The sequence below is a fragment of the Eschrichtius robustus genome, chromosome 1, assembly GCF_028021215.1.
Source record: "Eschrichtius robustus isolate mEscRob2 chromosome 1, mEscRob2.pri, whole genome shotgun sequence".
Classification (NCBI taxonomy): domain Eukaryota; kingdom Metazoa; phylum Chordata; class Mammalia; order Artiodactyla; family Eschrichtiidae; genus Eschrichtius; species Eschrichtius robustus.
Genome location: NC_090824.1, coordinates 32,182,986 through 32,208,679, shown reverse-complemented (window position 1 = coordinate 32,208,679; position 25,694 = coordinate 32,182,986). Strand labels below are relative to the sequence as shown.

The window sequence follows — 25,694 nt, the reverse complement described above, 5'->3', positions numbered from 1 at the left end:
TGTGCTCCGGAGGGCAGCAGGTGGGAGGACACAAAGGGCCGTTGTCTGAGCTCATGCCCACATGTGGGGTCTCCTAGAAGGCATCTCCCTGGAGCCGGAGCTTGCAGCCCAAGACCTGCCCAGAAGGATGCTAGGCCCGGAGGATGGCCAGAAAGGGGGCGAGGCCGGGGGTCTGGGTGTGTGTGGGGGGGGATTGGTGGTGGTGGGGAGGAACGGACCCAGCTCCTTCTTTCCCCACCCTCTTGCCCTTTTGAACAATGCTCCACGGATGGGGCTTTGGAGGGATCAGTTCTCTCCACCGGGGAGGAATGAAAAGGCGTATTGTGCGACGGAGGGTCTGGTTGCCAGCCAGGAATCAGTCCTCCAAGGGAGAGGAGGAGAAAAAGGAGAAAGGCAGAGCGGGAGGAGGCTGGGGGAAGAGGCCCAGGGAGATAGCGGGAGGCAGGGGAGGGGGAGAGGGAGAGAGGCCAGGCGGTAGCAGGCCACAGCCGTCTGGCTCGCAAGGAGGTCTGGGTCACTCCTGATCCTGGGTCCACAGGTGTGGGCCCGAGGGGAGAAGTGGGGGACGGAGGGAGGGAGGTCCGGTTATCTTACCCAGATGCATGTGCTCCGGGAGGGGAGGAGGGTCAGAACTTCAGACTATTTACTTAATCCCTTGGAATGTCCTTGCCTCGCTCTGTTCTTTGGGTCCCTTGTGTTTCACAGACTCCTTTATGGGCACATGTGTGGTAATTAACACATGCAGGGTAGGTCCCGGGCCATGTGCTTGAGTTTCAAATATCCATTGATCTGGGGCACTCCCATCCTGCTGCCCCTCCCTTCTCCGTCGATCCTCGCCCTTGGAGAGAGATGGAAGGGGTCTGTGTGTGTTTTGGGGGGTGGAGGGCACACGTGCATCCACATGTGTTTTATTGATGCCACAGAGGAATATCAGAAGAGAGGAAAGGACCCCCAGCAGCCCCCTGAGCTCTGACGATCTGCTGCTAAAACAGTCGAAAGCTGCAGAAGTTGAGAGACAGAAAGGAATTTTGGGTTTCCATTGAAGCGGGAAAGTGGATGGGAAGCAAAATGTGTTTAGAGATGGTGGTTTTACCCTGAGAAGCTCTTCCTGGCCCCCCAAGGCTTGTGGATTTTCCTGAGGTGCCTCTTTTAGGGGTCTTGATGCTAACAAATGTGGGTGATTTGGGAGTTTTCCAGGATAACCAAACACAAAGTCAGGGACTGGTCCTGGGCTTCATTACTTATGAGGTGTGGAAGGGAAGTTCTCAGCCTCCAGTGGGGTGTTGGTGGGGCGGGTGAAGAATGATTAAATGGGAGAATGGTGGGAGAGCACTTGGGCAATGATTTCTGGCAGTTCTCTGGGAACTTTTTCTCCTGACCGCCCAGGACCTTATAGATCCCAGGGTGATGCTTCGATAGATGGCAAATGAAAATTTAGGGTTGTTGGGAGTTTTCTGCAATTTGCTCTTTTCTTACTTCTAAGAGGTCTGGGAGTGAGCAGTGAAAGGAAAATGAGAGAAGAATAAAAACAATAGCAAACTGCTTACACTTTCTGCCTGGGCTTCTGTGTTTGTCAAACCAATCTTGGAGGGAAGCGAAACTTCCAAAATCCAACCTACCTTTAATTTGCTGATACTTCTTTTATTCCCCCACTGGCTACTCCATAGTCTGTGTTCCAAGTGAAGAGTGAGTCACAGTTATTTCTCCAAGGTCCCTCTCTGGGTCTCGGTTTTTAGAATCTCTCCTGACGTCTGGGCTACAGGTTGGTGCCAACTTGGAGACCTTTGTCACTCAAGTGACGGAGCTAGCAGCACTCTCACTCAGGGCTGAGGGAGGTGCTTAGGGCAGGGATGACGGATGGCGGGCCTCCCAGATGAAGGGGACCAAGCAGCCTCTAGCCTCCGCCCTCATGGTGGTTAGGCACACCTGAAGGAGGTTTACTTCATTGCCTCAAGCCTGGCTGAGGTGTGCAAGGCTGCCTGTCTCCGAGCATTCTACACGTGGAGTGTCACCCCTGTTCACGTGACTTTAACCTCTTCCCAGCTACCTCTTTTTTCTCTCCCCCCAGCACAGAGGGGGAGGCTGGATCCATAATTAATCTGGCAGCTTTGCCATCAGATAGCTCAAGTCCGATTACCTACCAGCCTGGGCTGGATTTATTTTCTTTGTTTTTTGGTTTTTAAAAAAAAAAAAAAAAAAAAATATATATATATATATATATTTACATCTTTATTGGATATAATTGCTTTACAATGGTGTGTTAGTTTCTGCTTTATGACAAAGTGAATCAGCTATACATATACATATATCCCCATATCTCCTTCCTCTTGCGTCTCCCTCCCATCCTCCCTATCCCACCCCTCTAGGTCGTCACAAAGCACCGAGCTGATCTCCCTGTGCCATGCAGCTGCTTCTGGGCTGGATTTGAATGGAGCTGGGCAGCTAATGACCTCTGTGGGTTGGCCTTGGCTCACATTGGAATTCCCTGTGGAGAAGCATTCATTCTGATACATGCCTACTACAAACTGTGCCTAAGCAGCTCCAGGCCCATGAGAGGTGGCTCTTTTCCTCTCTGCATGCAGGTTACTGCTGCTTTCTGGTGTCTGAGCCACCCTGGACCAAGCCTGGCATATCACTATATCAGCTTTGAAGAGATTGGTTGCAGAAGGGGTGTGTGCGAGGGTGCTTGAGTGTTCGTGCATGTACCATATCTCCCTCTACCCACGGTTAATTACACACCCAGCAGGGCTCCATCTACTGACCCCCCGCCCTCCATCTCAGCCCCTATTATGTGGTGTCCAAAAGAAAGTTTATGCATGGAGGATACTAAACGAAGAGTTGAATCCTTGTCGTATCCTGATTTCCAAGGACTAGAGAGGAAATGGGGTTTAGTGATCTGGAAAAGCCTTCTAGCCATGGATTCTAATGAGTCCCTGGTGTTGTTAGGAACCATTAGTGTTTTTATACTTGGCTCTTTTATTCTTTCATTCAACAAATTTTCATTGAGACCTTACTAAGTGCCAGCTTTGTTAGTTACTGAGGATCCAGTAACGAGTGAAATGATAAGAGCCCTCGCCTCGTGGAGCTCACATTCTAATGGTTCTTAGCCTCTTCTTGTAGAGGGAATCTTCGGGTGGAGGTGAAGCCTCCCAGAGGGGCACAGACCTCTAGACGCTGGGATGCTTGGAAGCAGGGGAGGGAAGGCAGGTGGCGCCTGCAAACGCCCTGGTCGGCAGCTCCCACGGCCAGAGCCTCTAAGGAAAGACCCTTGGAGAAGGCTTCCTGGCATGAGCATGGCCCACTGGCAAGTTCTTGATTCCTATGCCCGGTACCTTTGTGGTGCCCCCAAAGTCCAGGTGAGACAGCCCAGAGCTTGTCAGGCCACTGAGAATACGTTCATTTGCTCACTGTTCCTTGGCTGAATGAGTTCAGTTCCAGCTGTGGCCCAGCAAGCTGGAGGGAGCCAGGGGTTTCAGCCTGTGGGTGGACAGGCCTCAGGGCCACATCCGAACTAGTTCTCCAGCTCCAAGCCACGTAGCTCCTGTGGTCAAGGCCGAGGAATTGCCACTCTCCGGTCCTGTTGCACCCGTTGAAAGAAAGCCATGAGTTTCAAGGGCTATTTATTCTAAAATTGATGTGGAAAGGCAATGGGACTAGAGTAGCTAAAACAATTTTCAAAAAGAAAAAGAAAGTGGGAGGAATCACTCTATGTGATTTTTTTTAAACCAAGAGATCTTTAGTGTTTTATTCCCTTCATGACCCTTTATGAATTTTCAATCCATGCTTCCCTTTGATCATCTGAACAAATGTGGTGACTCCACATTTTTTTCAATGTTTATTTTATTTCTTTTTGTTTTTTAAGTTTTTCTAGAGTAGTTTTAAGTTCACAGCAGATTTAAGAGGAAGGTACAGAAATTTTCCATATACCCCCTGCCACCACACATGTGCAGCCTCCCTCACCATCAATATCCGCCCCCCCCCCCAGAGTGGGTACATTTGTTACAACTGATGAACCTAAATTGACACATCATTATAACCCAAAGTTCACAGTTTATATTAGGATTCACTCTGGGTGTTGTACTCTCTGAGGGAATGGACACACGTGTAGTGATATCCACCATTATAGTATCATACAGAGTATTTTCACTGTCCTATTGACCTAGAGATCAATGGAACAGAAAAGAGAACCCAGAAGTAGGCCTACGCAAGCATGGCAGACTGATTTTTGACAAAGGTGCAAAAGCAATTCAGCGGAGGAAGGACGGTCCTTTCAACAAAAGGTGCTGTAGCAACTGGGCATCCACAGACAAAAACAAAAACAACTCCCCGAGACCTTCAACCTAAATCTCACACCTTATACAAAAACCAGCTCAAAGTGGATCTTGGACTTAAATGTAAAATCTAAAGCTATTAAAACTTTTAGAAGAAAATATAGGAGAAAATCTTCAGAACTTACAGCTAGGTGAACCTTGAGCTTTGGTGTCTGAGAACATCAGACACATGATCCAAAAATTTTAAAAATTGATAAATTGGACTTAATCAAAATTAAAAACTTGCTCTTGAAAAGATCCTGTTAAGAGAATTAAAAAACTACAGACTGGGAGAAAATACTTACAAACCACCTATCTGACATAGGACGTGTGTAGAAGATACAGAGAATGCTAAAAAACTTAACAGTTGAAAAACAATTTAATTTAAACATGGGCAAAATAAATGAATAGACATCTCACCAAAGCACATATGTGGAGGGCAAATAAATACCCAAAAAGATGTTCAACATCATTAGCTATAAAAAAGTGCAAATTAACCAACAAGGGCCTACTGTATAGCACAGGGAACTATACCCAATATTATGTAATAACCTATAAGGGCAAAGAATCTGAGAAAGAATATATATATATATATCCCCACATATATACATATATAAAAAACTGAATCGTGCTGTACACCTGAAACTTACATGATATTGTAAATCACTATACTTCAATAAAAAAAATTTTTAAGTGCAAATTAAGACCATGATATCACTACACACCTATTAGAAGAGCTAAAATAAAAATAGTGACAATACCAAATGTTAATGAGGCTGCAGACGAACTGGATCTTTCATACATTGTTGGTAAGAATGTAATATGATACAGCCACTCTGAAAAATACTTTGGAAGTTTCTTAAAAAACTAAACAACAAAACATACGCTTACCATATACTCTAGCAATTGCACTCCTGAGCATTTATTCCAGAGAAATGAAAACTTATGTCCACACAAAAACCTGTACACAGATAGTCACAGCAGCTTTATCTGTAATAAATAGCCAAGGGTGGAAACAACCCAAATGTCCTTCAATGGGTGAAACAAACTGAGGTGCATCCATACCATGGAATACTACTCAGTAATGCAAAGGAACACACTGTTGACACATGCAGCAACAACTGGATGGATTTCAAGGGCATTATGCAAAGTGAAAAAGTCCAACCTCCAAAGATCATATACTGCATGATTCCATTTATATAACATTCCAGAAATGACAAAATTATAGAGATGGAGAAAGGATTAGTGGTTGCTGGGGGTGAAAGATGGGGTGGAGGAGAGGAAGTGTGATTATAAAAGGGTAGCACGTGGGAGATCTTTGTAGTGATGGACTAGCTCTATATTTTGATTGTGGTGGTGGTTACATGAATCTGCACATGGATAGAATTGCATAGAACAACACACCACCCACCCACCCACAGACAAATAAGTACATGCAAAACTGGCGGAATGTGAATAAGGTCCCTGGATTATACCAATATCAATTTCCTGATTCTGATATTATACTATTATGATGTTATCCGTATAATTATGTTAACTACAAGGATGCTATCATTGGGGGACACTGGGTGAAGGGTACATGGGACCTCTTTGTTTGCAATTACCCACTGCAAAATCATTTCAAAATAAAGAGTTTTAAAAAAATTAGCCCCGTCTCTGGGTGAACCCAGCCCTGAGCCAACTCTGCTGTTGCCAGTGCCACCTCTCCCCTACTTCTCCTGTGCTTTGTCACCACGCCCCCTTCTTCCATCTCTGGTCTACCTTTTTCACCAGCCTCTTGTTTCCGTTCTTATTCAAGAAAATGTGGAGCTTGACGGTGTGGGCAACTGCTTGCAAAAAGACAGCTTTAAGCTTGTTTTGGGAGGGAGTGTGCAGGTGGGTAGATGGAATGTAAAAGATTCATCTCTTGCTCTGGAAAGGACCCGAAGTACCCAGATAATTTGTGTTCTCAAAGGTCAGAATCGGGACAGCTCACAGTATATTTCTGAGCCTCGTTGGTCATGGGAACATGCATCTCAGGAAAGGTTGAGGTTAACTAACATTCCATCCTCCTCCTGCTATGATTCAGGCCAGGTTCTTAAGGGACATTTTTGCAAACAGGCACCACTGTCTCCCTGTGAGGCCCAGAATAAGTCATCTTGACTTTCACACTGGGTCCCTGAGTCACATGCTGAGGGGAATGATGGCTCTGGCATAAATGTGGTCCCTTCAAAAGCAAGAACCTTCCAGCACTTCTACCAGGCTGAAGTGTATCTCCATGTCTTGGTAAAAGACGGCCAATGGCAGCCTAAATGAATACAAGAGGGAGGGTGACCAGTGATGGACATGGTTTGGGCAGAGCCCAAGAATTAAAGGGGACTCGGGATCATTGAGAGACCTTCCGAATCTCAGGACGGGGGTGGTGGTTTCTTTTTCTGTCATTCTCCAAGGCTCCTCAGTCTCAGAGACCCCAAGAGATGCCATTAATACAGATTCCTCCTCTGGCCTCTTTGACACATTTGCTTTTGAAGGACCTGGAAGAGAAAGCTCTTTGTATGTGGTCAGAATAAACTCATTGTACACCCAAACAATTAACTCCTCAATGGACTTGCCAGCCCCTTGAAAGGCCCGGCCCTGCTTCCTCGGACCTCTTGGGCTCTATTCAGTCCCATAAGCACACCAACGTTTTGGGGGTTTTGTTTTGTTTTGTTTGTTATTCTGAAAAGTCTTTCCCTGAGAATAGTCAGAGCGGGTCAACATTGTGCTCAGCCGGCATTTTTCTCCACTCGCCAGCGAATGTCAATCAGGAATCAAAAAGCCAAACAGAGGAGGCTTTGAACGGTGTCATCAGGGGTCGAAGTGACTTCCAGCTGTCTGTGCGTGGGCCAGGCCTTCTTGCAGGGCAAAGAATTGTGCTGTCACACAAACCCACTGTCTGGATAGGCTCGCAGAGCCCGTGCGGGGGCTGCCGCTTTCTGGGGCTGCACCTGCAAGGAGAGGCGTGGTTGGGGGCTGGGGGATCTCGTGCGGCCAGACGCCCCGCTCTGGGCCTGGGTGGTTTCCAGCACCGCTTGCTCACTGCCTCAGGAGCCTTGAGCAAATCACTTTCTTGCGCTGAAACTCAATCTCTTTTTATCTGCCTGGTGACTTCCTCTGCCCTGGCCGGTGGTGAGAATAGATGAAGAAAGCCACCTGCCAGAAACTCTGAGTGTTGCAAAATGTGGTAACACTTATTATTGTTGATCTTGACATCATTCTTGAGAAATTCTCTCAGGTTTGCCTTTTTTTTTTTTTTTTTTAATGTTTCCTAATTTACTTTTTTCTTCCTGTAAAAGAAATGGTCATCTTTGAATCGGGTTTTTTCAGTATTCTATTTTCTTCTCGGTCTGAAAGAGTATTATGGTATCAAAGAGAAAGAAAGTCTTACTATTTGAGGTCTAATAGAATCACCAAGATTAAACATACACGCACGTGAAATCATCACATGCATTCATGTAAATTGAGATTCAGATATATTTTTCTTTAAGATATACAGGAGAGTCTCCCCCCAAATTAAGGATTGCTCAAATAATCTAGCTACTGCCACCTGATGATTTATCTGTGATGACTTTGGTACTCCATCCCCGCTTTGTTTTAAAAACTTTATTAAGGTATAATTACATACCATAAAATTTACCCATTGTAAATGCACAATTTAATGAATTTAGTACCGTTATAGAGATGTGCGGTCATTACCAGAGAACATTTCCATCACCCCCAAAGAAACCTTGTACCCATTTATAGTTATACCCCACTCCCCCCTCCAGGCAACCATGTATCTGCTTTCTGTCTCTATAGATTTACCTTTACTAGGCATTTCATATGAATGGAATCAATCAATATGCAGTATTTGCACATGGCTTCTTTCATTTAGTATAATGTTTTTGAAGTTCAGCTATATTATTACATGTATCAGTAATTCATTCCTTTTAATTGCTAAGTAATATTCCATTGTATGGGTATATCACAATTTGGTTATCTCTTCACCAGTAGACGATCATTTGGATTATTTCCAGTTCGAGGCTATTACGAATAATGCTGCTATCAGTATTTGTATACATGTCTTTGGGTGGATATGTCTTTATTTTTCTTAGATAGATTCCCAGGAGTGGAATTTCTGGATTGAATGGTAAGTTTATGTTTAACTTTTTAAAGAATTTGCCAGACTCTTTTCCATTGTGGCTACCCAATTTTACATTCCCATCAGCAAGGAATGAGGGTTTGAGTTTCTCCACATCCTTGTCTCTTGATAGTGTCTATTTTTAAAATTTTAGCCATTCTAGTAGGCATGTGGTGGTATCTCACTGTGGTTTTAATTTGTGGTTTCCTAACAACTAATGATATTGAGCATCTTTTCATGTATTTATTAGCTGTCCGTGCATCTTTGAAATGTCTATTAAAATATTTTACCCATTTTAAAATCAGGCTGTTTGTCTTCTTATTGAGTTGTAAGGTTTACTTTATTTTTTATTTTTAAAACTTTATAGAATTTTAATTCTACGAATCCAGTTTTAAAAGTAAGCAGTTGGATAAGATGATTTAACACTCGATGATTTAATACCTTCTTTAAGAGGCCTTTAGAGTCTTTTACAGCTACCCATGTCCTGAGGCTAGGGGTGCAGCCATCCTTCATTTTTAGAAGAGGATATCACTGCCCAGAGAAGAAAAGTGAGGGGTTCAGGTTACCCAACTTAGTTGGTTGCAAAGCCGGTATCTGCACTGTGACCCCACTGGAGACCGGGAGGCCAGGGGCACATGCGGAAGCTTTTCTCTCTCTCCCGGGCCCAATGTGGGTCCTGGTGTTGCCCCAGGGCTTGCCAGGAAGCAGGCCTGATGTGGACCTTGGACCCAGGCCTTGGACTATGTTTGGTAGAAGGGTGTGCTTGTTTGCTGGGTTGGATGCCAGGTGCCCAGGTGCCCGGAGATGATGGTCAGAGGGTCCTATTGGCTTTGGCTTGGCTGCCCATCCTTGGGGCATGCTGGATTTCACAGGTGGCTCTCCTGGCAGCAGGGCACTTTGTCTTTTCTCACTTCATAAAGATTTCCAGCTAGGGCCTCCAGGGTGGCAGTGCAGCTGTATGTCTTCACCCTTGGTGACCCTACCCTGCAGGAGGATTCACTCCCTGCACGTGGCTTCATGCTATGTGGGCTTCTGGGCCTGCATCTGGGCAATCGTGGAGGTCCTCGACTTCCCCGGGGACACTGGAAACCCTCCTTCCTCTCCTTGAGCAGCAGATTTCTTTACTGATTGCTGGACCAGATGGGCAGTCCCAGACTCTCATGTGGATGATGGGAGAAGTAAACAGAGTATTTTCTGTCGTCCTGCTCCAGAGAGAGATACGGCTCTTGGAGTAGGGGAGGATTTTAATTGAATATTAAAATATCTCATAAGCCATTTTTCACTTGGCTTGTCATCGTTGTCCCTCTGAGAATGTTTGATTTCTCACTTGCCCTTTGTTCCCTTTAAGACTCCTGAAATGAAGCCACCCTGTGTGGAGGGGCTGAGCACACTGTGCAGGTCTATTTAGACTGTGAACTCTGCATCCGGCAGCAGCAACCAAATGTGCACTGCAGCTGCCACAAGACTTCATTCAGTGGTTCACTGAATTCAATGGAAAGAGGTGTTAATAGAGTCAGGGAAGTGATGCCATTTTAAAAAATGACACTGTGTGACTCTGCTCTGTGCTTCTTCTCCCTCAATGACTTCCAGATCAAACGTACACAGTTTGGCATCAAAAGATGGCTGTTCTGGACCCCAGTTTGAGGCAAATAAGATATTCAGCTTCATTACTCCTCTCCTCCTGCCATGTCTCATGTCTGGGGGTGATTGTCGGATAGCTCAGGATCACCCTGGCCGCTGCGAGAGTTGGGTCTTACGTTGGCACATGAGAATTATAGCAGGGTCAGGTCTCACACAACTGCCAGGTTGCTGGCCTCAGCCTCAAGCAAGGGTTAGGGTCTCCATAGCTATTGAATCTTAAGATCCCAGAGGTGGGGTGTTGGCGTAAGAAAGGCATCAGGACTCTGTGTTCTTTCTCCCTCCCCTGATAAGACGCAGGGAACTCTGCCAAGAGTTCTGGGAGCTGCAAATGGTGAAGGCTGTCATCACTGATGATCTGACTGGCGTTGTGGTCTATATGAGAACTTGCATTCTCCATAGCTAATGCTTGGAGAATATAGTGTTCAGTCCTGAAAGATCTCTGTGGGTCTTGGGAAGAAGGGCTTGTGTAACCACAGTGTCCGAGACCACAGTGCTCTCCTTCCCTCCCCCTCCCAAGGGAGAAAACAGAAAAATCTCGGAAGTATGCGTTCTCAACGCAGGTAAAGATACCTGCTCCCAGCTTTCACCAAGGAGGTGGAAATTGGTTCTTAGGGCACAAAAGAGCACTTGCTCTTTTTACATATAAAGCACAGATATACATACAGTACACAAACAGGTATACAGTGTATCTTTGTTATTAACATTTCACTAGGAAATTAATTAGGAAAAAAAGTCTAAAAATACTCCTTAGATGGGGAATAAAAAAAAAAAAAAGTTGAGAAACACTGTTCAAAATTAAGGTTTTGGGATCTTGATGAGCATAATTCAGAGTCCTGAAAGGTAAATAAAGTCTGAACTTACTCTGATCCGTAGAGGTTTTTGGTCTACAGAGAGAGCTGCCAACACTACTAAGACCATAAGTATTAGAACTTTGTTACTGAGAACTCCCTGCTCCTATCATCTGTGTTAGAAATTTCAAAGCAAATCCAGGGCAATTACTCATGTTTTCTCCCATTTTGTTTGCCCCCATCTCTCCTTGGGAACTGGGGTGCATGCTGTTTCAGAGTTAAAAGTGTTCTAAGGATTCCCCATTCTTTTTAGTTCAGCATGCTGGAGAGAGAAGTAGTCCTTCTTACCTTCACTTTGTTTTTAGATGAGGATGGAGAAATAGCTAGGATTTTGGGAGGAAATAGCACCATGGTCTCTTGTTTTCCTTAAGCTCCTCAGTGAAGGCCACTAAAAAGGTACTGGCTAGTACCCTTCACAAGAGGGCAGGAAGGAGCTGGGGACATCAGAATTTGATGCCACAAGTGTGCCAACATCTCCTAACATTTCTGGCCAAAACTCAGGGCTGCTGGGGAAGATAGCCCTCCCAGCTTTCCTGAGGAAAGAACAAGGGCTGGTGGAGTCATGCTGGTATAGAGTTATGAGAAGGGGTCCTCCAGAGCCATGACAACTTGGGTCCCTTCCCTGGAATGGCGAGCACACACCTGGATTGTCTTACTGTTGGTGTCTCTCTGTGATTCTCTTTTCCTTCTTGTTCTTTTCTTCTTTCTTTTCCTTCTCTTTGGTCTGTTCACTGGGACTTGGCCGGGCCATGTGCAAACCCCAACCATTCAACAGTGCTGGAGAGTAGATAGTATTTACCTCAATAATGGTAGTCTCTTTTCGATTCTTTTTAACCCTCAATTCAGATGACGGGTCTAAGCCGACACCCACGATGGAGACCCAGCCGGTGTTCGATGGAGATGGTAAGCTCTTGTATTACTTCAGATTCGAATTCTCCCACCCATTTTCAGATTTGGGGAGGTCTTTCCTTCGGTTGTTTGTTTAAGCTTTATTATTATTGTCTTTTTTCTTTTTTAATTTCAATTTTTTCCAGTTTAAGCCAGGTTGTTTTAACCTTTTAAAAAATGCAAACCCTCCCAGGAACTAGTACACCCTCCACTTCTGGAAAGGCCCTCTGTTCTCGCCAGGCTTCCTGCTGGCTGCTAACGTCCAATAATAACACAGCCTGGATGGGCCCTGTGGGCTGCCAAGACCAAGGAGCCAGGGCTGAGAAAGACGGGCCAGCAGCCTCCCTTTTCTAAATGAATCAGCACTTAACAAGTTCCTGTAGTGCTCTGTGCCCAGCATTGTGGGAGGCCTCTGGGGGACAAAGGAGAAGTAGATGAGATGGAAGCCTTTGCTCTCAAGAGATCGGCAACTATAGGAGAACTTTATGTATGGAACTATATGGTCTCAGTTGTTTGTTTGTTTTCTGTAATAGACATGTATGGAAGAAAGAGATCACAGTGGTATGGGAAAAGATTCTGTGAAGAGAGGGAACTTGAGCTGGATCTTGAAAATGTGGGGGAGGAATCAGGGCGTTCCAGGCAGGGGCACTGGCATGGGCAAAGGAGAGAATATGGTGGAGACAGGGTATAGTGAGGAAAGTAGCAGGAAAGAGACTGGTGTATAGAGCTGGTTTGGCTGAGTTGTAGGGACCTTGAGAGTTGAGTCAAGACATTTGGGAGAGGAGAAATTCTAGGTCAAGAGAAATAGTGGTGGTTGGTGGCAAAATAGAGGTTGGATATCTCTGGAGGTATGGGGAACGGACAGGAGGAGCTTGGGTGCAGAAGGCTGGCTTTGATTTGAATTTGAGCTGCTCAGGGCCTACATTCTTCAGTGTGCTTTGCTAAGTACTCCAGGCTCCCATGAGGAGGAGCAGGAAGCTCGGCAGAGTGCGGTTTCTAGAAAGTCTGACAATGAGATGTGGAGCTCAGTGCAATATATGGCAGCCTTTCAGCAGCTTTCAGCCGAGTATGTCCAGGCTTGGATCCTAAGACCGGACAGTGAGACAGAGGAGTAAAAAGAAATGACGCCACTGGTTGGTTCTGTGGCTAAGGATGTCCCTAGCCCAGGCTCAGCTTTAGATAGAAACGTGAAATATCCTTTGCAACTGGTCATGGAGTGGAACATATGTGTGTGTTCATGCCTAGAAGTTAAAATGTTTCTGTGATCTACAAATGTCCTAGATCATTGGCAAGTCTGGGACCTTGGAGGATTGATGGGGGTGGTGGGGGAGTGGAATGGAGACCATGTCAGCTTGGAAGACCTTCCCAACACACTCATGGAAGATCTCATCACTCTACAGTGTGTTCAGGGTCATCCTCAGATTTCCACGGCACCTGTCCACTGGGTGACCCCACCCCTGGAGAGCCTGGAGGCACCCTGGAGCTCTCTGGATGGAGGAATTCAGCCTCTGTTTGATGAGAAACTATTAGAAAGGGGATTGAAGCACACATTAGACCCATTACTTTCTTCTCCATGTGAAGCAGAGTCTCAGCAAGCTAAAACCTGCTGTGGCTCAGCTGTTTCCTCTAAAATGGTCTCTGTGGTTTGTTTGGCATTCGTTTGTTGATTTACCCCCTTTAAATCTTCTTCCAGGGAAGCAGCTGAGAAAGGCCTGGCTTGGCGCATGTTCCTCACCTCCTGGGATAATATTTTTATTCCTGGATGGAGTGGCTCAGCGCCTCTGGACTCTGACCACTCGGCCTCCCAGCGCAGGAGGCCCTGGTTGACTCCTGTGAGCTGATGGGGAGATGATCTTCCATAGAAAGGAAGCAAGAGGGTGTTGGGACAAAGTGGATATGGGATGAGGGAGATGGCTCAAGCCTTGATGCCTCAGGCTTTTAAAAAAGCTGTTAAAAAGTCTGGGGGTTACACTCCAAGTAACATACTCTCTTTGCCCAGACGTTATTTTCTCTCTTCTTCTTCTTCTTCTTCTTTTTTTTTTTTTCCAGAAATCACAGCTCCCACTCTCTGGATTAAGCACTTGGTAATCAAGGACTCCAAATTGAACAATACCAATGTAAGAAATTCAGGTAAATAACCTGCCTTGGATTATGTACTAATATGTACCTGATCTGTCCACGGGTGCCATATGGTTGCTTCATGACTATCACTGTGTGGGCTTGGGCAAGTCATTTAACAAGTTTGGCCTTCAGTTTCTTCCACAGCTGTAAAATGCGGAGATGAGATGGGTTAATACCTTCCAACTTTGTCTTCAATTAATAGCTTAGAGATCGTCTTTCATGAGTAGTTGATCCTTTTAGCTAAAAAAAAGTTTGATGGTATGTTTTAATATTTTGATTGACTTTCTATATGCCATGCACAAGAATTTGAAAGAAGAATGGCTGGGCATAGAGAAGTTGGACTTCAAACCTTAAGAGCCTTGGATCTATGTGTTTTTAAGGCTCCAAATAGCTGCCTCCAATCTTATCTTTTCTGGTTTGATCTTTTGAGGGTCTTGTGAGTGTTCAGGTTTTGGTACTGGCTGAACCCTTGTAGAAAGGTGGTAATTTCTGAAGAGTGATCAGATTAGAGTTCATTTACCATCGATGAAAACCAAAGTTGATAAAGTTCATTTACCATCAAAAGAGATCAGATGTCCATCGACAGGAAAATGTATTGACAGATCCAATCTGTATCTCTATCGGGGGGGGGGGAAATCATCCTTCTTTCAGCCTCAGGCTTCGTTGTGAGAAATGCTACTTGGCATATTTATGCCTGGTTGTGGAGTTTAGCCATAGCGTCGTTTCCTGATAGATAGCAAGGACTGTAAACTAAAGATACATCCCTTTCACCTGGCAGGCAGGGTTTTGCATGACCATTAATGAATGAGTGTGCTGTCCTTGCCCCCCTTTTGGTTTATCTGTATAGTATGCCAGCTTTGTCCTAAAGGTCGTGGGGACTGGAGTGCACGGAATGGTTTAGACCATGAGGTGAAGTCACATAGTCCTGGTTGATTTTTTCTGCTGAGTACCTCGGCATGTGGCTGGTTCCCTGTTTGATAGAAGCCGGAGGAGGTGTGGGATGCTGGGGTGGGAAGGAGCCCATGTGACGTCCCGTGGGCCAGAGTCTTTGACAGAACAGTGCCATGGTTAAAACACAGGCGTTGGAATCAGCAAACCTGGGTTCTCGTTCTGGTTCCAACACTTAGTAAGTGACCCAGTCAAGTTAAATGCCTGCCCCACCCCTGCCCTGGCCACGCCCACTGAGCCTCAGTTCTCAGCCAGGATCATAATCTCTCCCTTAAAGGACGGCGAGTAAAGATTAACTGAGTTAGTCTGTATGGTACTTAACCAATGTCTGGCTAAGTGAGAAATAGTAAGTGCATGATAAATTGTAAGTACAATTGTGTTTATTATTATCATCATCATTGGTAGGGAAAATGGGAATATTAACGATACTTCTTCTAGTGAGAATTCTTCAATCAAGAAAGAATTTGTGATTGTCACCCTAAGCAAAAACATCTATTAGGAAGCTTCTTAGATCCTTCCTCCACTCCCCCTTCACTGTTAGGCAAATATGATAAGTCAAAGAGAAGTGGTTTTGGTGCCTGTGGTATCTGGAAGTGATATCTGCAAAAGGTCCCCGCATTCCCTGAGCCCCCAGCAGGTCTGCAGAGCCCCAGTAGGAGGCTCAATTCTCATACGGTGACCAAGGGGTAGATAAGAGGGAGAGCTCTCTCTGAAATTACACAGCACCTTTTGCCTGAAGCATTCGTTTGACATTTAGCAACTGCTTCCATGATCTTTTTCCGCCTGCCAGTGGTTAATTTCTCTACCTAAGTTATACTCTGTGAAGGCAAGGGCTTTACTGCCTGTCTATTATATCTATTAGAGAATCTAGCTCAACGTGTTTGCTTTGGAGAAGGATGAGGAGAAAAGATCATCATCAGTAAAGTCAGAACCATCAGTGTCATCATAGCTAGTCCATATCAGCTGTGTGTAATCTCATTTGAGCGTCACCATAACCCTATAAGTATTGTTATTATCCCCACTTTACAGATGAAGAGTCAAAGGATGAGAGAGAGGAAGTAACTTGTCCTGGGTCACAGCTAATAAGTGGTGGGGCTGGAGAAAATGATTTCTCTTTGGGAATAGAGTGCCTATCTTCTTGGGCTGTATTCTCTGTGTATAGTAAAGTGGCAGTGTCAAGTTTGATGATGTTTGCTTCCACTCAAGTCCTTCCCCTTCCCACTCCTTCTTCCCCTGTGTAGTTTCCAATTGCATGAGTATGGGATCATATTGAAAAATGGTTTCCAGGAAGGTACAATCCCCTTCCTTTTGTGAGAGGCACCCAGCCACGTTTATTTTTTCCTGGTTTGCCCCAGTTATGTCTGTAAGTTTAGCATATAGGACAGGATAGTTGGAGGAGAGCTAAAGGTTCCCTGGGAGTAACTGAGACCAGCAGTCATTATCTCAGATTGATACCATAGGCATTTTCTAATAAACTAGGGACATTCTCCATCATGATCAGGTGGTAAAACTGACTGAGTGCCTGTCAACCTTTTTGATGTAATTAGGTGTGAGGGACACTGTGTCACACAGGCATGTAACAGAGGTTGGCAAATGGCCACTTGCCTGATTTTGCAAACAAAGTTGTGTGGGAACACAGCCATGTCCATTTCTTTACATACTGTCTATGGCTGTTTCCGTGCTGCAACCATCGAGTTGAAGAGTTGTGACAGAGACCGTCTGGCCTACAAAGCCTAAAATATGATCTGATCCTTTACAGAAAAAAAGTTTGCTGGCCCTGTTATATAAGATTGAAGTAGAAGCATTTGGATGGGAGCGTGTGTCGGGGGGTGTGTCTTTCTCACGTTTTGGGGCCCCTTTCCTAGAAGTAGGGACTGTGCCTCCTGAGATGTTTCCTGACATGCCTGGGGAAGCCTGCATTAGCGCAAAACTCTTTAGGCAGCTCACATAGCACTTTCTGCTCTCACGTGAGCTTTAATATCCTGTCCTGTGCGTGCTCTCACAAGTGGGTTGCCCAGGAAGCATCCTGAGGCTTGGCCTTCATAGGTCGGGGGTAGGGAATCTTTTGTATATAGAAGAGATCAACCATGTACTGGTAGAAACAGGGGCTTTGGTATCAGGCAAACCTATAGACCTGGCTTCCGATGCTTGCTTCCCACTGAGAGGCTGGGTTACCTTGAGAAAGTTAATTAACTACCCTGAGCTTTGATTTCCTTACTTATTAGTTAAAATCATTAATGCCTTGCAGGATTTTTCTGAGAATTCAATGTATCTAAAATGCCTGGCACATAGTAGGTGTACATAGTAGGTGAATTATTGAAAAAAAACTCAATGGAATATCCTGATGTACTGCGCTAGCCACTTTTCACATGATCTCACTTGGTCTGATGAGAAGTCAGATAGACTTGTATGTTAACTTGGGCCTGGGCGGCTGGCTCTGGTATGGATTAGAGCCTCTGAGTCAGGTCCCTGGGGCACTTTCCCATTAGAGTTTAATGAAAGATTCTGGGTCGAGGCGAGCTTCTGCCCTTGCCTCTGGGGAGGTTGGAGTGGGACTCTGAGAGCCGACTGAGTGAGAGCTCTTCTCAGCTTTCTCTCTCTCAGAGGCAAAAAGGCATCCCAGTTTCTTTTACACCCCAAACATCCTTCTTTCACACTCAGACCCTGTGACGCCAGGTTTGTCTTCTGGCCTGGGGACTGTTGATGTTGGAAAGGTTCCACTGGGCAGCTGAAGTTTTGCAATAACATGACACATATGCCTGCAGACTTATCCTGTCTCCTTCCCTCCTCCTGGAGGTTTTGGCCCTTATTTTTAAGGCTTTGTCACGTGTTCATCATGGTCAGTGTCTCTTTCTGAGTATGTGGCAGGCTCAGGGGCAGCAGGTTTGCCTGTTGAACTTCTGTTTGATTCTCGCCTCCATTGTACCAGGAGTTCTTCTTGCAGCCAGGCGGACAGCACACCTGGCGGCGAACATCCTAGAATTTGAGAGCCAGCATCTTCTCCTATACAAGTTGGCCAGAGACTCTGTTCTGCTTTTATAAGAAAACAGGAACTCTTGCTGAGCTTTTGGTATCAGGGGCTAGTGACGAAGGCATTTCTCAATATAACTAGAATTTCAAAAAACTGTAATCATCTATAATACATCTTAGAGAAGAGAGTAAAGAGATTGAGGAAATGACAAAAATTAGGCTTCATCTCATCCTTCACCCATATCTTACTGCTTTGGATTTTACTACATGCAGGCACTTTCCCACAGCTGTGATTGATAAAAGTCTTGTTTTTTTTCTCTTTCTGTGTGACAAAACTCTGTGCTTTCTCCTCTGGGTAAATGCCATCTCTCAGGAAATGTGGTCGCGTGAGCCTTCACTCTTTTCTTCTTGCAAACCACGCCCTCAAGGCATGTACGAAGGCCCTTTGTCTCTGTCTCCGCCTGGTTCCCTCCTGCGGCCACTCTGAGGTCATTGGACTTCCCTTCCTCCCCCCCATTTCTTTCTTTCCTTTATCTCCATCTTTTCTAGTTCACTTCCTTCATGATCTGATCTGGGACTCCAAGAAGCCCTAGAACCTGACCCTGTGTGTTAAATCCAAAAGGACCACGCCTTTCCTTCCTTACCTCCTTGCCTGGCAGACCCTCCTTCTGTAATCTGTGAATGCAGCAGCTGGTGGTAACTCTGCTCCCTGGAAACAAGCCATCAGCGGGGACGCAAAGTGGAAATGCATTTCTTATAAGCTCTGCCGTGACAGTGACCCCTGTCCCCCTGGTAAGTGAGAGTGTTTGCCTCTCTCACCATCCACGTCACAAGTAAGCTGTTTACAGCATCCTGCCCTGACCTGCCAGGCTCGGATCGGTGCTCTTCTAGGCCTGCTTTGGGCCCATTGGTCACATTTTTGATGCTCCTCCCTCACCTGGAAGCTCCTGCTGGGATGGCTGCTGCTAGGACTGGGATTTGGGGTCACAGAGGCAACAGCACCTCCTGGCTGGATCCCCCACCCCCCAAACCAGTGCTCTTGGCCTGCCCAGAAACCGTGGGGTGACGTAATAACCTCAGGCCTGGAAAAACAAACAGTTCTAGGGGGAAACCAGCGGTAGCTGTTGTAAGCGAATACCTCACAGCCACCTGGAACCTCGCACACAATGTGGCTGGAAGGAAGAACGAGTCATCCACGAACGTTAGCAGCCACGGATGGGGCTGGGCTCGTGTGCATTTAAAAGACCTGTATAAAACCAGATCCTTGATGTTTATGTCTATCACTGGCCTTCTGGACGTCTGCCCAACTATCTTATGCAGGTGTCTTGGTCCACCAGGGCCAGTAGAATAGAGCCGGGGACAGGCGTGGGTGGCCATCCCTATGGCTTTCTCCCTGGCAACAAAGGCCTTTCTCAAGTTCTCCCTTTGCCAGGAGGAGCTGAAACACATTCGGAGGCCCCAGAGAGCCTGGCTCCACAGTCCATCTTAACCTGGTTTTAAAATTAGTTTTCCCAGTGGCCTTGCTCCTGCACCCCACATTGTCTGCTTGGAACACGGAGGTGCAGGGGTGGCTGGGAGGGGTCTGGAACTTGCTCCACCAGCAGAGATTTTATTGAGTATGTATGCTTTGTGGCGTTCAGAGTAAAACCACCACATCCCAATGTTCTCCTTTTGGCCTCTGCTGCTAAAAAAACCTAATTGAAGGCCCTGCCGAGGTATTGTAATTGGCTTCTGCCAATTTGCTAGAAGGCAACTGCTATCTCTGCTTTGGTCCGAGGGTCCTCATTCTGTGTTTATTTGTAAAATGGCTTTGGAAGTAAGCAGGGTACATATCTTATTAACACACGCACATGTGCAACATTATTGTTTGGGGGATGAAGTGTGAAGTTATGACACTTTATTTGGCAAATTAAAAAATACCTCTTCCAATTCCCCACCTTGGCCCCTGACCCCTCCTTCCTTCTCGCCTGAATTTTTATTTGCTAGCTCTTGTCCTTAAAGGACAGAGCTTATCAGGTCAAGGTCAACAAAGTTACTGAGAAAAACTAGAAAGACGCCAGCTTGCCACTTCTCAGTACTTCTCGTTCCAAAACCACTCTGAAGCGTTTCGTATTCTTTTTGGTGGAAGGGTCATATGAGCTCACTTAATGGCATGAGTCAGGAGAGATGGAGCCTTTTCTAAAATTTGAGTGGCTGTGAGTCAGTGATGCTTTGGGGGAAAAGTTTGAAAAAAGTGCCTACATACTATATTGGGACAATCCATCCTAGAAGAAATATCTTCTGTAGAATTTATATCTTGTTTTCCTCCACTTCTCAGTTTCCGTCTGTGTGGGAAGGACTAGGTCACTGCTTCAGACAACGGTGAACCGTGCATGGCCATTTTAGGTGCCCCAGGGAGAAATTATTTAGGCAGGCTGGTTGGTTTGTAATTGTCCCTTACACCCCCTCACCCACTACACTTCATCCCAGCACCGTGCCCTATTTACAGAGCCCCCTGCAAACGCTCCTGTGAGTGGGTGCTTTGGGGACGTGGGGCAGGCGGTTAGTTTTGTTCTGGGGGGAGCCTCTGAGCCACAGACGGCTGGACACAGTATGACCGTGGAGGGGGGTGCCAGGCATGGGGGCGAATCTGAAGGCCCCCAGCAGCCTTGCCCCTCACTCAGCCGCTTGCTGGTGCTTGGGCTCCCCTGGGGCGGGGGAGGCTGAGCTGGATCCCCCTCTGAGCCATGGGGAAGCTCTGGGCTACCTGTAAGACTGCCGGCCATGGGAACCATAGCCTCTAGTACCACCGCTTCATTTTATTTTATTTATTTATTTATTTTTAAAATTTTTTTTATTTTTAAAATTTATTTATTTATTTATTCATTTTTGGCTGTGTTGGGTCTCTGTTTCTGTGTGAGGGCTTTCCCTAGTTGCGGCAAGCGGGGGCCACTCTCCATCACGGTGCGCGGGCCTCTCACTATCGCGGCCTCTCTTGTTGCGGAGCACAGGCTCCAGACGCGCAGGCTCAGCAATTGTGGCTCACGGGCCCAGTTGCTCCGCGGCATGTGGGATCCTCCCAGACCAGGGCTCGAACCCGTGTCCCCTGCATTGGCAGGCAGATTCCCAACCACTGCGCCACCAGGGAAGCCCCCATTTTATTTTTTATTTTTATTTTTTACATCTTTATTGGAGTATAATTGCTTTACAATGGTGTGTTAGTTTCTGCTGCATAACAAAGTGAATCAGCTATATGTATACGTATATCCCCATATCTCCTCCCTCTCGCATCTCCCTCCCACCCTCCCTATCCCACCCCTCTAGGTGGCCACAAAGCACCGAGCTGATCTCCCTGTGCTATGCGGCTGCTTCCCACTAACTACCTATTTTATATTTGGTAGTGTATATATGTCCATGCCACTCTCTCACTTCATCCCAGCTTACCCTTTCCCCTCCCTGTGTCCTCAAGTCCATTCTCTACGTCTGCGTCTTTATTCCTGTCCTGCCCCTAGGTTTGTCAGAACCCTTTTTTCTTTTTTTTTTTTTTAGATTCCATATATATGTGTTAACATACGGTATTTGTTTTTCTCTTTCTGACTTCCTTCACTCTCTATGACTGACTCCAGGTCCATCCACCTCACTACAAATAACTCAATTTCATTTCTTTTTATGGCTGAGTAATATTCCATTGTGTATATGTGCCACATCTTCTTTATCCATTCATCTGTCAATGGACACTTAGGTTGCTTCCATGTCCTGGCTATTGTAAATGGAGCTGCAATGAACATTATGGTACATGACTCTTTTTGAATTATGGTTTTCTCAGGGTGTATGCCCAGTAGTGGGATTGCTGGGTTATATGGTAGTTCTATTTTTAGTTTTTTTAAGGAACCTCCATACTGTTCTCCATAGTGGCTGTATCAATTTACATTGCCACCAGCAGTGGAAGAGGGTTCCCTTTTCTCCACACCCTCTCCAGCATTCATTGTTTGTAGATTTTTTGATGATGGCCATTCTGATCAGTGTGAGGTGATACCTCACTGTAATTTTGATTTGCATTTCTCTCATGGTTAGTGATGTTGAGCATCCTTTCATGTGTTTGTTGGCAGTCTGTATATCTTCTTTGGAGAAATGTCTATTTAGGTCTTCTGCGCATTTTTGGATTGGGTTGTCTGTTTCTCTGATATTGAGCTGCATGAGCTGCTTGTATATTTTGGAGATTCATCCTTTGTCAGTTGCAAATATTTTCTCTCATTCTGAGGGTTGTCTTTTCGTCTTGTTTATGGTTTCCTTTGCTGTGCAGAAGCTTTTAACTTTCATTAGTCCCTTTTGTTTATTTTTGTTTTTATTTCCATTACTCTAGGAGGTGAGTCAAAAAGGATCTTGCTGTGATTTATGTCATAGAGTGTTCTGCCTATGTTTTCCTCTAAGAGTTTGATAGTGTCTGGCCTTACATTTAGGTCTTTCATCCATTTTGAGTTTATTTTTGTGTATGGTGTTAGGAATTGTTCTAATTTCATTCTTTTACATGTAGCTGTCCAGTTTTCCCAGCACCACTTATTGAAGAGGCTGTCTTTTCTCCATCGTATATTCTTGCCTCCTTTGTCAAAGATAAGGTGACCATAGGTGCCACCACTTCATTTTAAATGAGGAAAAGGAGCCCGGACTAGTAAGGACCTTGCCCAGGGCCACAGGCCCATCAATAGCTGTCGTGTGCCAAGGCCTCTACTTGGTGCTAAGGGGGCCAAGGAAAGAAACAGAAGGAGTATCTAAGGAAGGAGCTGACCATCAGGCAGTGGTGTGTCAAAGGCAGGGGCGGAGGTGTGGTCCTCCCCAGAGGGGAGGGATATTCTATCACAGACATTGTTTGGAGTCGCTGACATAGTGATCTTAGAAAGTAGACTGATTCTTAGTTATGTTATTATTTTTTGAGGTAAACTAAAGACAGTGTGCCCCTCATTGCCTGTACCTAGAGCAGACTGCCCCCGCCACCCCGCCCTTGGTCATCCCTGCAATCCACCTGAGAGACTGGTCATTCACGGGGATGGGTCAGGAAGGCCGGGGTTGCTCTACATGGGCTGAGGACACTGCTACCCTAGACCAGCTGATAACCTACCGCTTATCAACTAACTATGGCACTGGGTTCAATGCTTTACATATACTATTGTGTTTCATCCTCACAATGACCCTGTGAGGCCTGTGCTGTGGTTACCCTACTTTTACAGGTAAGGACCTGGGACTTAGAGAGCTAAAGTAAACAGAGCTAACAAGTGGTGGAAGGTGATCCATCTGACCCCAAGCCCGTGCTCTTGACCACCGAGCTATTCTGCCTCTCTTCTGATCGTTGTTGACTTCCATGAGCAGTGACAGAAATTCCCACGTGCCAGGCCTGGACTGGAGCGTGCAGGGGCAGGAGTGCTAGGCGCTTACTCTTGCTCTCAGCCTTGGCGAGGAAGCCCAGGTATCCCCATCTCACCCTGACTCCTGTTCCTAGAAGCTCTTCCCTCTGACTGCTGGAGTTCCCCCTGGTGTTTGGGAACAGCCGTCCCACTGAGCTTTTACACCATCCTCATTTCTCCTTCTGGACCAGAGCTGAACAGCATCTCTTCACTTGGCCAGTGAGTTCATCGGAAGGGGTGCCCTCCTCCAGAGACGTGGTCCGAGGTCCCTTTGTAGGTTAAGATTGGGTGATGATGTTATCTTTTTCACATCATCTGCCTGCCTACTCTATGGGGAAAAGGGCCTTTAGATTAAATTAAATGGAGAAACCCATTCCAGTGGAAGAGGTGACATTTTAAATTTGCGCATATTCTGTTTCTGTTCTCACTCCCTCCACCCCTACTTGATACACACCTGAGCACAATTTCAAAGACTGACTTTGTTCTGTTTATCAGGGAGTCTGCCTCTTCCCTGCCCTGACAGGACCTCTCTTTTCTTGGCCATTGTCTGTTTCCAAAGGGAGCCCCGAGGAATGGTTCTTCGGGGTCCCCTCCTCTTCAGGGTGTTCTCGGAGCCCCTGGATGACTCTGAGACTTGGGGATTGGTGATGGCCAAGTGGCAGCTTGGTGCCAGACATGACAGGAGGGCAGAAAAGCAGTCCTCCAGGGGATGGGTGCTGAACCCTGTGTGGCCAAATGAACAGAAAGGGCTGTTCAGTGATGTCCTGTGAATCACTCCCCAAGATCGTGCACTCTGCAGCATCTCCTCCTTGGAGACCACATGTCCAGTCCCTGGGCCAGTCCCTTCCCAAAAAGAGGGAAGTCAGTGCCTTCAAGCCTGGTCCCTCTGGTCCCTCCTTTTGTTCCTGCAGTCTCCTCTTCGGCCAGATTCTCTGCAGCTGTCCCGACCGCGCACGCCACTCATGCCAACCCAGAGGCTCCCGAGGCAGGAGCCATGTGATTTCTTACGCCTCTGGAATTTCATGTTGTGATTCAGGAAAAGTTGTTTTTAACAGAAGGCTTGTCATTTTGGGTTATCCTTCAGCATTTCATTCATTTTTGATAAGAGGCTAAGTGGGTGTGGGGTATTTGAAGGGGCTTCAGGGTAACTGTAGCCGACACAACGCTAGTGTTTCCCTTAATATTCTTGGCCCAGTGGGATGATTCCTTTTGCAACGAAACGTAGATAAGCTCCTCTTGTTTTTCAGGCGGGTGCCTGTGTATTGATTTTTCCCTTAAGAAAATCTAGTGCTGGATGGTCTGAGGATTGAATGTGGCATTTCCCAGGATGAGTCAAAGGGACACATTTTCTTCTTCTGGCCTCTGTGGTCTCATCCCCCATAACTTGGCCTTGACTCCGAGGTGGGTGGTCCCATCTCTGAGGTGTCAGGCTAGAACAGAATCCTGTGGCTGGGGGTGGAACAGCAGAGATTCAGCAATAGAGGGGTTCCTGGGCTAAATACTCTGTGGATCCTTTATACCCAAGACTCCGTGGTTCTCCTACGAGTGAGGTGCTGCAGGTCAGGGATGCGTGCGGGGAAGGATCAGGAAGTATGAGATAGGGTCCTTGCCCTCAGGAGCTTGCAGTCTTGTTAAGTCCTGGTGCTAAGGGTGAGGGGTCCAGGAGGGGAACAGATAGTCAGACGCAGCAGAGAGAGGCTTTGCTCTAGGTGGGACCCCCAGGGAAAGCTTTGGGGATGGAGGAGGCCCGGAATGAGGGTAAGTTAAGATCTTGTGGTTAGTTCTTTCTTCTTGCTACGTCTTACAAAACTTTTCTGACCTCTCCAGAGCCTGCCATGGTACCAGCGCACACCCAGTACCAGCCTGTGTGAGAGCCTGGGGCCAGGAAGGCCCCTGACCCCCTCTGCATCCTCTCCGTGAGCCCTAATCTCCTCTGTTACTCAGGATCACACATTAGATCTGAGACGCCAGGAACACCATCCTCTCTCAGGACATTGCCCTCAGCCCTGTCAGCACTCCACTTCCCTTGTCTGTAGTATAGGCAACGCTTAGTCAGGGCAGCCTGAGAAGCTGCCCTTAATTAGCCACTGAGCCGCCACTCAGAGGAGAGCTTCTGGTTCTTCCTCTGGGAAGACTGCATCATTCATCAAGGCATATTCCCAATACTTGTCTCTATGACCCATGACTCTTCTCAGCTTTTCTGTGTATGGTTTTCTGTAAGATTTGGCTTTTTTCTTGGTCTCATTTTTCACAGGGACCTAGTGATGGTTAATTTTAGGGGCCAACTTGGCTAGGCCACGGTAGCCAGTTTGGTCAAACACTAGTGTAGATATTGCTGCAAAGGTATTATTTTAGATGTGATTAACATTTATAATCAATTGACTTGAAGTAAAGCAGATGACCCTCTGTGATGTGGGTGGGCCTCATCCAATCAGTTGAAGGCCTTAAGAGC

General features: G+C 46.2%; 1 protein-coding gene across 3 annotated transcripts in view; it reads left to right on the top strand.

Annotated features, from left to right (window-relative positions):
* Window positions 1–25,694, top strand: part of SMOC1 (SPARC related modular calcium binding 1) — a 160,851-nt gene that overhangs the window by 109,842 nt on the left and 25,315 nt on the right. For 2 of the 3 annotated variants that reach the window (XM_068543572.1, XM_068543561.1), the window contains exons 6-7: window positions 11,751–11,840; window positions 13,875–13,955. In XM_068543572.1, the coding sequence (XP_068399673.1) occupies window positions 11,751–11,840; window positions 13,875–13,955 (171 nt within the window). The remainder of the gene's footprint in view (window positions 1–11,750; window positions 11,841–13,874; window positions 13,956–25,694) is intronic. The other variant, XM_068543581.1, reaches the window with a different exon arrangement.